At 39.7% G+C, this 16047-nt stretch overlaps 1 protein-coding gene across 1 annotated transcript in view; it reads left to right on the top strand.

The window, feature by feature from the left end:
* LOC148363336 (zinc finger protein 536-like) overlaps nt 1–16038 on the top strand; it is an 83217-nt gene extending 67179 nt beyond the window's left edge. The window contains exon 4 of the mRNA XM_088339393.1: nt 15523–16038. Coding sequence (XP_088195519.1) covers nt 15523–15758 — 236 coding nt within the window. The 3' untranslated portion in view covers nt 15759–16038. The remainder of the gene's footprint in view (nt 1–15522) is intronic.
* The last annotated feature ends 9 nt before the right edge of the window (nt 16039–16047 follow it).

Raw genomic sequence — 16047 nt, 5'->3', positions numbered from 1 at the left:
AAGTAGCTTTGTTGTTCGCTGTAGAAGATAAAAATACATGCAAGTATAATTAAGTAGAATAATACATTTTCTTATTCAAATTATGAATTGTTTTTCTGCATTAAATTATTGTTGGTAATATACTGATTAAAGGGATAACCACAAACCTGTCTTTTTCATTTTCTCATTTTATACTTCTTTATACAACATAATAATTCGTAATATAATGCACCAAAGCAGGTGAGCCGTTTGAGAGCCGGCTCTCTTTAATGAGTTGAGCCGAAAAAGCCTGTTCTCTAAAAAGAGACGGACTACCTTTCACTACATCAAACCGCTCGCTTCGTTTGCAACCAAAAAAACTATACCGAGATAGAGGCTTCCGCGGCAAACTCGTTTGACTTGATTGATTTGCTGTTTTGTTATAGTCAGTGTATACCGGATGGTACCCATAATTGACAAATTTGCGTTTTTCCGTAAAGATTTTCTCGTACGTCGTACACGTCTTAAAATGCATAATAAACCTACTTTGTACGGCAAAGCCGTACAGGTTGACAGGTATGCACCATCACAATTGAAACTTATATGTCATGTAGGTATAAAAGGCAGTGTTGGGCACGTTACTTTAAAAAAAAGATATTTAGTTATAGTTACTCACTACTTCTTGCAAAACGTAACTGAGTTAGTAACTGAATCCCTCTGTAGTAAAAGTAACGAGTTACCAGGTAAAGTAACTATTTCCTTTACTTCAAAAGGAAGGAGTAGTCAAATAATTTGAAATCTTCTGAGCAAATACGAAACACCGCGATGAAGTTTTTGACCGGAGTTTGCTTGTAGAGATAAGATTCCCACAGAACAGTACTTTCCAGCCTGGCTCACTTAAAACCAAAACGGTTTTAGGTGGCAAACTTTTACGAAAACTGAAATCTAATGCGATTGTTGGAGCAGTTAATTCACTCTCAAAGACTTTGTCTAACTTTAAAATAAAGTAGCTGCATACTAAAATACTAGTCCCAACCCTGGTAACTTTTAAGCTGAGAGCTACTTTTTGTTAATAATTAGCGCAAAGGGCACCCAGTTTCTATCTATCTATCTATCTATCTATCTATCTATCTATCTATCTATCTATCTATCTATCTATCTATCTATCTATCTATCTATCTATCTATCTATCTATCTATCTATCTATCTATCTATCTATCTATCTATCTATCTATCTATCTATCTATCTATCTATCTATCTATCTATCTATCTATCTATCTATCTATCTATCTATCTATCTATCTATCTATCTATCTATCTATCTCTCATCTATCTATCTATCTATCTATCTATCTATCTATCTATCTATCTATCTATCTATCTATCTATCTATCTATCTATCTATCTATCTATCTATCTATCTATCTATCTATCTATCTATCTATCTATCTATCTGTCTGTCTGTCTGTCTGTCTGTCTGTCTGTCTGTCTGTCTGTCTGTCTGTCTGTCTGTCTGTCTGTCTGTCTGTCTGTCTGTCTGTCTGTCTGTCTGTCTGTCTGTCTATCCCTGAAGAGGGGTGATCGACAGCCAGACAAATACGTACAATAACAAAGAAAATAAAAAGGGAAAAAATAGCAAAAAAAAAACCACACCAAATTTTTGGGACGATAACCAACCCAAATGCCCAAACATCTAAGTTGGTCATGCTTTCGTCCCTGCAGATGAAACGGGACATAAGAGAGCCTCTTTCCAGTTTGATATGAATTTCCAAAATAGCAACTTAGATAGAAGGCTTGCTAGCTTGAAAGTAGCTTGATAGTTAGCTAGAAAAATAAACAGGTAAAAAACTAAAAGGAAGCTAAATCACTAGCTAAAAGAGTAAACTAGCTAGAAAGGATGCCAAAATTTAGCTTGAAGATGAAAGCATAAAAGGTTGGAATACAGCTAGCTACAAAGCTAAAAAAGTAGCCGGATAGCTATTAAAAAATAAAAATCTAATTTTTTTGCTTTAAAAAACCCATGAATTGGAATTTAGTTTGTTGTATTTCCTGGAAAACAAATCAATAAAAAGATGAATAAATACATTTGTTTAATGCAGTAATCAATAGATTCTCATTCTATTCGCTTAATTAATTGCATGAAAAAAATAAACAATACTGGAATGTATTTTTTTTCTTCATAGAGCCCTTGAACTGGATTATTCTTTTAAAGGAGCAATTTATCATGTTATTACTATATTATCACAATCGTATTACCAGTTTACTATTCAAATTGATAAATCAACCAAAAAACAACATTTTATGAGAAAATCACAATTACTTAGCACTAGTGAGTTATTTTTAGAACAGCTCAGTGGGCTCCTCAGCTGTCCTTAGGGGCACCTCTGTTGGACGCCCCTGCAGTAGTCTAACGTGTAAACCGGTAGTGTCGGTGCAGGAGTCACCCACATTTAGTCATTCACTCTCTTTCACTGTCATATGGGGTTTGGGGGTTTTTAAGGGTTATTGATCTATCTTCGTTATTCATTATCCATTATCCGTTAACGGTCAGTTCATAATACGCTACAAAGCCTAGGAGCCGGGACACTTACTCTCAGCCAAAAGGCCAAGCTAAGGTCCTAGACTTTAAGCCTTGCTGCGATCATTGCGAATGCACCGTTCCCGGAGGTACTGCAATACCGGGCCAATGCGTGGAGTGGACAGAGTGCTTCAACAGAGTATGTGAATGAATTATTGCTGTGCTGCATTTTTTTAAGTTATGTATATATCGGAGCCATATCCCCCTAGTGTGAGGTGGCTAGAGTCAAGAACACATTCCTGACTCTTTCGGGCAGATCGATACAGAGGAGGGGATTCCCAGCCCCCTTGCTCAACCCAACTGATGTGTTGGGAGTCATTAGGTAACAAATCCCCCAATTCCAACCCCTAATGCCGAGCGCCAAGCAGGGAGGCAATGGGTACCAATGTTGTAAGTCTTAGGTATGACCCGGCCGAGGCTTGAACCAGCGACCTTGGAGCGGGCGCCCTACCCCCAAGGCCACCGAGTTTTTTTAAGTGATCACATGAAATTGGTGGAGACAAAACAATAATTTCTTGACATCGAAAGTACCTAATCAATCGAACAACAACTGGGCTACCTGGGCAGAAGCGGCCTTGCTGGATAGGTGTAAGTTTACCACATTGTTATTGTGATTGGAAATATGCCGATTGAAGCTCTAGTTTGGCTGTTTTTAAAAAAAAATGAATTTATTTTTTAAAAATGAATTTATTTTTTAAAAAACAGAACGCATATTCTTTTCCATACAGAAATTGCATTGCAACGTTGTATAACATTATAAAGGACCGCATGACAAAATAAAAACAGAAAAAAATTAATAAACATTCCAGAGGAGAAAACACAAGTTACATGAAAATACCAAAATGTTTACAAATATTATTATTTTTAATCGGCTTTTGGTTGAGGATAAGCTGAGGATAGGCGGTGCAGATATTAAATTGATTGTAAAATGTAGCTCAAAATAAATAAAAGGATAATACAAATCACAACAAATGTTACTTTTGGCTTTGATTTAAATTTCTCATGGTCAAATATTCCAAACACAATAGATTTCATAAATATTTTAAACCCATAGGGGCAGTGCTCCCCAGAAATTCTTTTTTAAACCTCTTTGCAATGTGCACTCTGTAGGGGTAAATCCTGTGAATGATCATGAAGCAAATTTAATTATTTTGGCTGTTACGTGCTAACATATGGCAACATATGTGCACTGATGTACAAAAAAGACCCATACATTCTAGAGCAGGGGTCTCAAACTCAGTTTAGTTGGGGGCTGCTAGAGTCAGGGTCAAGGTGAAGTTGGGCCAAATTGTTCTTCAAAAGCTTTCCAAATAATTCTATACCAAATAAGGTCTAAAATAAAACCCCAAAACAATATACAGTATGTTCATCAATCAATCATTAATAAATCCGTAATCTACACGAGCTGCACTCAAAGGCTGTATTTTTTGTCCCTCCTATCAACACTATTGATTTAAATAATAAGCAAAAATACATACTTTATATATTATAAATGTGTATTCTTTAATTAGTCAACAGATTTGTATTTATTAAACACAACAAGAGGCTTATCTAAAGGGAGTCTTCCCCCCAAAAAAACAAAAACCTCTTTTTTTCTTACTTATTTCTTTTTTCTCCTTTCCTTTTTTCTTACTTTTCATTTATTTATTTATATGTTATTGTTTTACCTTCTCTTCCATTTACTTTTTTCTCTCTTTTTTATTTTTGTCTACTTGTTTCCCATTTTAAAAAAAATATATTAATAAATAAATTATTAAGGTTTTTCGTGGTCACTTTGAGTCTTTAGTTTTTTTCCCCTTTGCGCTTTGTAGCACTCATTTTTGTTGCACTACACTACACAATTCAGCAAATTGTAGTTGTCAAATAATAAACCACTGTTAACTTTCATATCAAGGCAAGGGCCTCAAACAAGCCTCCTGAGGGCAGGAATTGCCCCCCGAGCTGCTGGTTTCAAACCCACGTGCTAGAGAAAAGCATGTGGTGTAATGGTTTGGATTCAAATAAGGCAATCTCTTGGACCGGTTTCAACTGGCAAACAATGCACTATCATCAGCATGGCATTTTAGCATGTCCGGGCAATCCCGGGGGCTCGCATTGCGTTTATTCGGAGTTTATCTCTGCCCTCCACTTACCAGTTAAGGGTGTACTCTTTTCGGCCACACTCTCAGGGACACTCGCGGCTTTCTTTGGAGCTTACATTGGCCAGAAATGGCGCCATTCAAGACACTTTTTTCCCGCTTGTGTTGGTCAATCTGCATTTGACTTTACATTTGTTGAGTATTTAAAAGGCCAAATGTTTTGTTATTTTATCTTTTTTTATTTTAATATATGATTCCTTTGATTTTCAGGAATGTGTTTCATAATTAGCTTCTAAAAAGTTTATTGTTCTATTTTGTAGTTTATTCTGTGTTGCACTGAAGGCAATATTTTTAATTTACATTTTATTGTGTTAAGCCTGAATTCCAGTTGCTTTACTTTAAAGTTGCTTAGCATAATAGGGTTCAAAGTTTAAATTTTTAAATATGGATTATGAAAAAATAAATGCAATTTTGATTAAGTAGAACAAAATATTTCAGGAAATAGTAATTCATTTCATGCATAATAATGCTTTTTTCCCTAGCTTTTTGCAAATTTGTATTGCTTTATTTTGTTCTTCTTTTCTTCTCTCTTTCCATTTGTCTTTTTCCTCTTTTGTCCCATTTTTCATTATTATCTTTTTTTATTTTCTGCTGTATTTTCCTCCAACTTTAAGTAATTTTATTGATAATATTACATCACAGTGAAGCAACAAAAAAATCTGAAGAGCCGCATTTTATTCAGCCATCGTTACGACAAAGGTATATGTCGAGCGGGGCTACCCCGTGGGGTATGACGCACACTCTGTGTGCGGTAGGGCCCAGGAGAGTCCACGCTAGTGTCCGCTGACATACACAATATTGTATGACTAAGATAGCATGTGCGCTGCCCAGACTGCCATCAGTGCTAAATCCACTTTCCTTTGGGTGGACAGAGTGTGTCCTCTGGGGGCCACTGTCCCCCCTCCAACCCTGGTAACGCCTCTGTGTGACAACAACAAATCCCGTCTGGTGGACGCATCCAATACGGCCAACTGTTGACATTCGGGAAACTATGAATTGGTGGTGACTTGTCACCTTTGCCCGTGCTAAGTTTACGTCCTTGTCCAAAAGACATTTGGTGCTCGGTCGGAGAAGCTTCAATATTTTTCTCTTTGATTTTGTGTCTCAAAGCGGATTTCTCGGCTGTGATTATTTGATGTCAGTCAAATTGGACATTAAAACATGAGTGACATTGAGAGCGGGTGGCGCGTCCTCCAAAAGTGAAGGCGAGCAGGTGGCCCAGCAGACTGTCCTGTCTGCAGAATTGACCAGGTGGCTTTGTCAACGGGGCCGTCTCTGGTTTGCCCCCATCCCTCCCGCACTGGAAGGCAAGTCGAGTGGCATGCTGACATATTGCTGGGCACTTTGGACAAGGAGTGATGCGTTTGCACTGACAGCTCCGGTCGGCTCCGATGTGCCAACACTGGTAATTGGCCAGATGGTGACCTCTGTTTGAACCTGTCTGCATGCGCATTAGTCCCTCAAGGCACACAAAACCCTCCCTTGTTTGGAAAGCCCATTGTAAATGCGATGCTTTCATTTGCCCACTAGATAGCAGCATTTACCCTCCAGAAACGCACTGACTCCAACGAATCCGTGCAATCACATTTGAAAGGCTCAATAGGGGAAAAGTGTTTTGATAACTCGATGCCCTTGGACAACTTTGGGGCAGATGACAAATGAACTGATGAGTCTGGAGCACTCCCGGTGAACATGAGAAGATCTATACAGAAATGATGAAGAATGCAGCGAAAGAAAAGGCTCCCTGCGTGAAAGGGATGAGTCATTATCTCATTGTTTGACCTCCGTGTTCACTCTGTGGAGGGAGCAAGAGCAAAAGGAGCGAGAAAGATGGCAGTAGATGGAGATGGATGGAGCGACAGCGAGGCGAAAGAGGAATAAGCGGCCGCACGGTCTTCTCCATGAGCAGATGTCGTCCGAGGGCAGCGAAAGGGCAAGGCGGCCCTCTTTTGTGTGGTGCCTCTCCTCATTGAGAAAATGAAGGGTGGAGCGTTGGGAAAGATGTGCAGTCATCACTCACTGTCTTTATGCCATCAGAGCTCAGCACTGTGTCATCCGTCACCATTCAGCTCCTCTGGCCCCCGTCGGCCTCTGTCGGCCCCCGTCGGCCCCGCCGCTGTCATCATGGTCATTAGCTCAGACACACTCGCATCCACACACACACCAGCAGAAATGTGTACTTGGTGCTGAGGCAGCTCCTGATAATCAATTTATATTTATGATTTCACAATCCATGCGTATCAGTACTAATGCCAACGTAACCCTACTGCAGGGGTCGGAAACGTATGGCTCGCAAGCCAGATATTTCCCTTTTCATGAATAAATCTGGCTCGGAGATAAAATTAGGGCCATTGTAATTTTCTCAGGGACTTCCCAATTCGATTGTACAGTAATCTATCGTTTTTGCAGTGGTTGCATTCTAAAAAGGTGCCGTGATACCTAAGAATAAACCTAATTCACAGGCCCAATAATTTGCTTAACAAATCAAAGTAGGATACTTGATTTTTTGTGATAAATGGACACATTTTAAAAATAATCTTTCTATTTCCCATATTTTGTTGCCAATATGTGAACATTAAGGAAAACTACTTAGGCAGGGGCCAGCAAAATGTTGAAAAGGCTATATTGGACCGAAAAAAAAAAATCTGAAGCCGCGAAAAAAAAAAAAAACAACAACATCAACCTTATAAAGGTCTTAAAAGGAAGGAAACACATTCTGTTTCCGCCTATATTCGTTGCATAATGTTGAGAATGTGTTTGTATTTGTTTTCTACAGAAACCATAATTTACATGATTAAACATTTTTGAAAAAAACACATGCGGCTCCAGAAGCAAGTTTGTTTGGTTGCCGGTAGAAAGTATTTTCCTCTGCCTTTTGCTGCTTTTGTCGTTCCAAACGGTTTTGTTGACTTGAATGTTTTTAGAGAAACTTAAAATTGAAAATGATTTGTGCATACGTAATGTAGGTTTGCTAAGCTGATTTATATGCGTATAGAACTCAGCTCACAACTTATTTGACACAAAGGTGGACAGAGGCAGAAAGAGGGCAATATGAAAACCACAATTTAGCAAGGGATTACTGCAAACGAAGCCAAAATAATGTAGAAGGTTGTTTGTTTGTTCCAAATATATAAGGCAAAATGTTAAGTGCAGTTTACACTCAATAGACCCCGTTTGGCTTTTATATGGGAGCTAGGCGGATCTCTGCACACAAAGTGCACCCCCCTAAATACATCCATATGCTTCTTGTTTGCAGTATTGTGTGACATTTTTACCAAACTCCGCTCAGAGCTTGTTTTGAAAGGATTATTTTGGACAAAAATGACACTCAACATAATAAGGAATTGCAGGAGAGATACACATTTTATGTGGTCTATTTGTTTAAATGGGATACAGGCTCCAACATTATTATTGTTTCATAGATTTCATCAAATCATCAAACGTCAGAAAGCGAAAAAAAATTAGCTGTGAAGAATTAGCTTTTGTCATGAGAGCAAGTTTGCTGAAAAAAATCCAAAATATTTTGCTTTAATGACTCAATGAGTAAACAAGGATCTTGACCCCCTGCCTTACTGCCATCACATGAACATTTTGAAAAAATTAAAGTGACATTATACATGTGACCAATAGATGTTGGTTTATTGCAGGGGTCAGGAACCTATGGCTCTGAGATAAAATGCCGACCATATTTTTAAAGCGTTTCAAAATTGATAGGCTTTACTACAGTTAACAGTTTCGATTCACAACAACATACCCCGTTTTGGCTGTACTTTTCAAAGGAATCCTTCATATGGGAGCTTAATAAGTAAAGTAAAAACCCAAAGAACAGACTGAGACGCCAGCCCAGCACACATAGCAATTTGACTCGTTGACTAGTAGGAGTGGGTGGATTTCATTAGGTGAGCGGTAGAGGTGGCCGGATCTCTGCACACATAGGACATTCCTCTTTATATCAAGGCGCGCACTGTGCTAAAAGGAAACACATCCATAAACTTTTTGTTTGCAGTTTTTGTGACATTTTATCTGTACCTTGTTTTGAAAGCATTATCTTTGAGAAAAAATGAAGGTCAAAATGACCCATAACAATCTTTAGTAAACGTGGGAGGGAGACAAGTTCAAAGTGGTATAGAAACTCTGGTATTATTATCATTTCATCAATTTTATCAAATCATCTCACATCCCACAATGAAATAAAATGCGGTGAAAAAAATAGATTTTGTCTGGAGAGCTGAATTTTGTCTTAAAGTATATGGCATGTCTTTCTCCCTCCCCAAAAAATCAATATATTTAGCCATAATGGCTATTTGGGTCAAAAAGGTCGCCGACCCCTGGTTTATTGTGTCGTGCAACCAAAAAGGAGTTTTACGAAGCAAAAAGAGAATATAAACTACAATGACCTAGAACGACCAAAACGCAACATTTTTCTCTCTAAATTGACTTGCCCAGCCGGCCTTGTCCGATTCCTCCTGTTCACAAGAATGATCTAATCTCGAGTTCTTTAGTATTTCATTGTGAAATTCAGTGTTAAATATATTGTAGTGACGAGAGAAAATCCGGTAGTGTGGTGTGTGTTACCACTTGCAAAAACTTGTAATTTCCCTCGTAATACACGCCAAAATATTCTACAAAATCAGCAATCGTTGCTCTTTTCCTCCCCTAATATTGGCATATCATTTTTCTTTCTGTCAGCACCTTACAGTCCCTCCTTCCTCATTACCCCTCCAATCTATTTGCAGCCGTGCATGTGTACGGTAAAGCTGTAGCATTGCACACACTGTGTGTGTTCATGGACAGCAAAAGGCAACCTAAGAACAGAGGATCATGCAGGGGGAGAGATGGATGGCTCTAAGCCCACTGCTGTCTCCTCTAATTGTAAAATATTAGTTACATTAGACTCTGGCCTGTGATTAATGGAACTTATTTGGAGGTTGCCCTCTCCTGGACCTACCCTCTCCTCCAGTGGGAGCAGTTGCTTAGGTAAAGAGAGGAGGGACAGCAGCACCCAGGGACAAGCTGAGCCCCATGTAGTCCAAAGACCCGTTTGACTCGGGTTAATCGGAATTTATCAAGGCGGCATTATATTTTTAGAATCAAGACAAAGTAAGTTTTGTGTGATTTCTGTTACTTATGACTGTAATTTTCAACCAGTTTGCCGGGAAACCTTGTCTACTATAAGTCTCTCTGGAGTATAAGTCGCACAAGCCAAAAAATGCATAATTATGAAGGAAAAAACATGTATACGTCGCACTCGGGGTATAAGTCACAATTTGGGGGGACATTTATTTGATATGATCTAACAGCAAAAACCTTATCTTGAAAGGCAATTAAAAAAAAAAAGCAACTAAATAGAGAATATGGTATAATAACGATACACATACGTGCATATCCTAGACACGCATGTCAGTAACAACGTAACATATTAAGAGTTACTCAGACAGAGAACATGCTTACCAAACTATCAGCTTCACTCCAAATATGAAAATGAAATATTCCTCCTCTGTGTCAGTTTTACTGGTAAACAACTCCTCCAATACAATAAGCTACATCACTTCCTTTTTTCCGCTATGAACAGGGCAAGGTTGAAATTAATAACACAGGCCTAGAGAACCCTCTTGCAGTTTAGTGGTAAAATAACACGTGAAGTCATCTAGTCAAGTCAAGTCATGTTTATTTGTATAGCCCTTAATCACATAACAGTACCGGTATTTCTTTAAAAAAAAAAACTTATATTATAATGTGTTAATAATTTCACATATTATACAAAAAACACATTGACATACTTATTTCACATCGTCTCGCTGGAGTATAAGTCGCAACCCAGACCAGACTATGAAAAAAAAGTGTGACGTATAGTCTGCAATATACAGTAAAATTCATCGAAATGCCTTGAAACTGCAGTACTGTATTAGTGTTTAAACACAAGGCAAATATATTATAGTTCATGTATTTTTTATTTTGATGTTTTCAATGTTCTTTTCCTAATCAATAACATTTTCACCCCTAGGAGGCACTAAATAATACACACTGTATCTTTATGTGCAGCCCTGACCATGAAATGCACCTACAAATGATCTGACCCAGGCTGCAATCAAGACTTTAAGCCAGGAGATGGCAGCAGAGAGTAACAAAGTATTGTATTCTATACAGCTCCTTTAATTTTACTCGGGCTATTTGGACTTGAAACAATTAAACTTTATAATTTCAAAACGGCTTATAGTCTGTTTTGCTGTAACTGATGTTTAAAAAGTGAGCTCAACCAGGGCTATTTACACGCCCCTGCGCTCCCATTTTTACACACTTACACACAAAACCTCTGATGATATTCGCACGTGTCAGTTCTCATCCTGTTTTTGACGAGCTTGTGTGTGAGTTAGTGTCCTTTATCGGCCATCAGGTTATTATACACTAACAGATGGAGCATTACCTTTTATTGCACACACCTTCTGTGAGTTTTCCCAAATTTCCCCCCAAAACACATTTCTATGTAGATGATGGCTCTGTGTTTAGTTTCCCGCAGCTGTCCGGCTCTAAGGACAAGCGTAACAGACACTACCGTATTTCTTGCACGATAAGGCGCACCATATTATAAGGCCCTCCCTCAAAAGCATTTTCTTCCTGATAATTTTTTTATATTCAGTAGATGTTGGTTATACTGGAATTTTATTAGTGATATGATCTACGTTAATATATGGTAGTAGACATTTGGCTTGAAAATGTCATGATGGTTGAATGATTGTGCCCTCCCATTGAGATGGTTTATTTACCAAATAAAGAGAACAAATATTTGAGGCACTGAAAAAGCTTAATTTTTAGTAAATATCTACAATTTTAAAGTTCAACAGTATAAACAATATGTAAATATTTCCATTACAAGTGTATCTAAACAAAAGCCACGAGAGTCAAATAAAAAGCCTGCAATGTAATGAAGACAAATTTAACAACGTCAACATGTCTATACCTTCATCTGCAGCATATTTTGGAAAATAAAGTCAGAAAGTGGAAACAGAATCTAAACATCTTCAGAGTTGGGTGTCTAATTTGAGGTAGCCTTGATATAATCGGCATGTCCGTGGTTTTCTTTAATTGTAGGATAAACACGGGGAAGGTAAGAAATGGACACTCTCAAATACATTTCAAATGCTAACCAACCCCCAAAAAGATGAAAAAGAAAGAGTTTTTGAGCGCACCTAAGAATTTCACTTATTTGCACGCGCAACAAAAGGAGCTGCACACACCCCATGACAACAACTGGTGGCAATGACAGCTTTCTTTTCCTCACTCTTCAGACCAGCACAAGTCTTGCTTTGCTTCCAACTTCGGCTTTGACGTAAGATACTAAAACTAACGTCGAAGCCATCCATGATACAAAGCTAAATATTTAGCATGTACGCTTGTTTACTTGTCGTCTCGCTCTAGCTTTTTACCTCGCGGCATTAGCTCAGGAGGTAGAGCGCTCGTCTTGGGATCAAGAGATCGCAGGTTCGATTCCCGGCTCCTCCGTGTTAAATGTCAAAGTGTCATTGGGCAAGACACTGAATCCCTAATGCCCCCAATAAGCTGGTCGGCGGCTTGCATGGCTGTATGGCCACTATTGGTGTGTGAGTGTGTGTGTTTGTGTGTGAATGGGTAAGTGTGAAGCACATTGTAAAACGCTTTGGGAGGCCTTCATTGACTTGAAGAGCGCTATATAAATTCAGACCATTCACCATTTTACCATTTACCTCCAAGCTGAACCCTGCGTCACAATGTTTATAAACAAATGTAAGGGTTTCTAAGGCGCATGTTCAAATTTCTGGCCAATTTGGGGGTTTTTTGGGTGCACTGAATAGTCCGTAAAATACGGTAAAATGGAGGACAAAGGGTGAGGGGAGGAGGAGATGAGGATGTGAAAAAAGACTGGAGACGTGCCTTGGATTTTGGGAAGTGATGTCAAATGACGTCAGCACATAACAGTTTACTGTAACTGTGAATCACTGAGAAACACACTGTGACAGACAGGAAACGACAGTCATTTCATGAGCTCCTGAGTAAAGACATGTGTCCGTCAAAGCGCAAAGGTAAAGGAGCGGATATTTTTGATAATCACGACGATGCCTTCAGGCTGATGTTTTTCCTATGTGAATGTCAGACAAAGGCATGGAAGCCATTAACTGTAATACGTTGTTTGTGTGGTTAAAGCAAACCGCATCAAGAGGAGCTGGTGGAATTAAGTTGCACGGGTCAGACAGGAAGTTTTGACATTCCTTCCCCCTCTCAGCTGCAGTCGTCTGTCATTCCTCAACTCAACACTAGTGTGTGGTTGTGTTTGTGTCTATTTGTGTGAGAGGGTTTGTGTTTTTGTATTCATTGCTGCAGGAAATGAGTGACAATGGATTGGGGAGGGTATGTATGTATATAAATATATAGATATATGGTCGCGGGGGTCCTTGAGCCCACCCTAGCCATCTTCGGGCATTGGGCAGGGAACACCCTGAATTGGTTGCCAGCCAGTCACAGGGTACACAGGGACAGACAATTTAATCACTCATTCACACCTAGGGACAATTTGGGCTGGCCAATTGACTTAACATGCATGTTTTTTGAATGTGGGAGGAAACAAGAGTAGGAAACCCACGCAAGCACGGGGAGAATCTGCAAACTCCACACAGGAGGTTCAATCTCATGACCTCAGAACTGTGCCGGACACGCGCAAACCACTGTGTCGTTGTCGACTTAAAATTTGTTGAGAATAAAATGTTAAAATGGTATAGTATTCGATTTTTTTTCATACATCTTTAAATACTTTATTTCATGTTTCCTATTATTTGCAGGGGGAATGTGTTTTACATAATAAATGTAAAGATTATTGTTATGTTTCATAATTTGTTGCTGTTCTGAATAATGTACTCCAAAACACATGATAACGCTGACCGATAAATAGAAATCTGCCTAAAGGCATATCTGCTTCGTTTGCCATTCCTTCTTCTAACTGGCTCGTTTTGTTCCAAAACTCCCCTTTAAAAAATAAACAGACTCTTAAAATTATTCCCAGTTAGCCTCTGACCTTTAGATTGACAATTTCTGCAATAGCAGGGTTTTTTGTCACAGTCCACAGCCCGCAGCAGCCTATACAAGCCTGTTTGTTAAAAGGGACATCGCTTCCTGTAGCTCCAAATATCTTCAGCCAGTAGTCACGGAATCAAATGACGATTGACACGTTGGTTAGCGAATTAAGTTTTAAACAAAAATGTGTACAATTTTTTGATGTGTATCCAAACCAGAGGGCAGCACGGCGGGGCAGTGGTTAGCGCTTGTGCAGCACAGTTCATGTCATGGGAACCTGTCGTGGGTTCAAATCCAGCTCCGGACATCCTGTGTGGAGTTTGTATGTTCTCCCCGTGCTTGCGTGGGTTTCCTCCGGGCACTCCGGTTTCCTCACACGTTCCAAAAACATGCATTTCAGGTGAATTGGCCGGTCCAAATTGTCCCTAGGTGTGAATGAGCGAATGAGTTGTCTGTCCCTGTGTGCCCTGCGATTGGCTGGCAACCAGTTCAGGGTGTCCCCTGCCCACTGCCCGGAGATGGCTGGGATGGGCTCCAGCCCCCCCGCGACCCTAATGAGGATAAGCGGTACGGCTGATGAGATGAGATGAGATGAGATCCAAACCAGAGCTGAAATCAAATATGGAATGAGAAGTCAAACATTTACAACTCTTTCACAACCTCTAAAGAAAATGGCCAAAGTAAAGTATGAATTAGCCTTTTTCGAACACCCAAATTTGATTTCCCCAATAAGGACTATGCGACTCCTCGTTTTTCATTGTTATGATACAGTCTTCAAAGAGGTGCCTAGGTTAGCAAGAACGAGCTATGCAATTTAACAGTTCTCTATAGAGTGAAAAATGTAAATGCCATAATTTAGTATAATAGATTGTAGACTCACGGCGGCGCAGTGCTTAGCGCGTGTGCGGCACAGTTCTAAGGTCTCGGGAACCTCCTGTGTGGGTTCAAATCCAGCTACCGGACTTCCTGTGCAGAGTTTGTATGTTCTCCCCGTGCTTGCGTGGGTTTCCTTCGGGCACTCCGGTTTCCTCCCACATTCCAAAGACATGCATTTCAGGTGGATTGGCCGGTCCAAATTGTCCCTAGGTGTGAATAAGTGAGCGAGTTGTCTGTCCCTGTGTGCCCTACGAGTGGCTGGCAACCAGTTCAGGGTGTCCCCTGCCCACTGCCCGATGATTACTGGGATGGGCTCCAGCACCCCCGTGACCCTACTGAGGATAAGCGGTGCAGCTAATGAGATGAGATGAGATTGTAGACTTTGGTGAAATGCTGCTTCCTAGCTGACATTTCCTATTCGCCTGCAAGAAGGCATTGATGTCACCAACTTTAAATCTTTTAGGCTAAACCAACAGCTTTATTGACATTGATATTATACATCAAGGCCTGTAGAAATAATTGTGAATTGGGCTGGGCTAAAATCCTTACAGAAATCCAAGGGCAAGAGTTATTGACATCATTTGGTGAAATTATGATAATATTTTTTTGGTACAAATGTATTTTTTACTGCGGTCAACATTACTGGCAGGTCCCATGTTATTAATTTAATGAAAGTAAAAATTTAAGCACGGGCCGTAACTGGCTGTATGCAGGACTTTGGTCATGCCTGGATTAAATGTTTGAAAATAAAAGTATTCATAAATAAAATATAATTACATCACGATTCAGATACATTTTAGGGCAAAAGAGAAGGCCTTGCAGGCCCTAACGACCCACCACTGGTGTATTCTCACGTACGTTATGACCAATATAAACTACTTTTTTAAGAATTGATTTTCTAAATCTGCTTCTTCTTTCCCCCCTGCTAGCTGGAAAGCCATTCCCGTGCAAGTACTGCCCATACAGTGCCTCCCAGAAGGGCAACCTGAAGACACACGTGATCTGCGTCCACCGAAAACCCTTCGACAACAGCTTGTACCCTGACCGCCGTCTCCGCCGCTCACATTTGTCGCAACGGACGTCCAAATCGCCACCAAGTCGCACCGAAGACACCCGGGCATCGGTTAGGGAACCAATCAACATCGAGTCGCTCTGCAGGTCTTGATGTTGTTGTCATGGAAACCTTTGATGCATACAGTCAGTGATGGCCATTGCTGTTAAACTGAAAGGAGGCTATTATGCACTTTCTTGTTTTACTCCATCACAATGCATTTGGACGTCCGTACACGAAGTATTAATCAAGTGTTCATTTCTCTGTTCAATGTGTGTGTGTGTGTGTGGGGGGGGGTGGTTTATATCATTTAACAGCAGGCGTTGATGTACATTCCAGTGTTTCTTGAAGAATCACAGTATGTATTTATCTGTAGCAATGAGGTTGCATATAATAATGATGA

This window comes from Urocampus carinirostris, chromosome 7 (assembly GCF_059441175.1).
Source record: "Urocampus carinirostris isolate Australia breed hairy pipefish chromosome 7, RoL_Ucar_1.0, whole genome shotgun sequence".
NCBI lineage: Eukaryota > Metazoa > Chordata > Actinopteri > Syngnathiformes > Syngnathidae > Urocampus > Urocampus carinirostris.
Note: the sequence above shows the minus strand (reverse complement) of the source record. Positions and strands in the feature narration are given on the sequence as shown.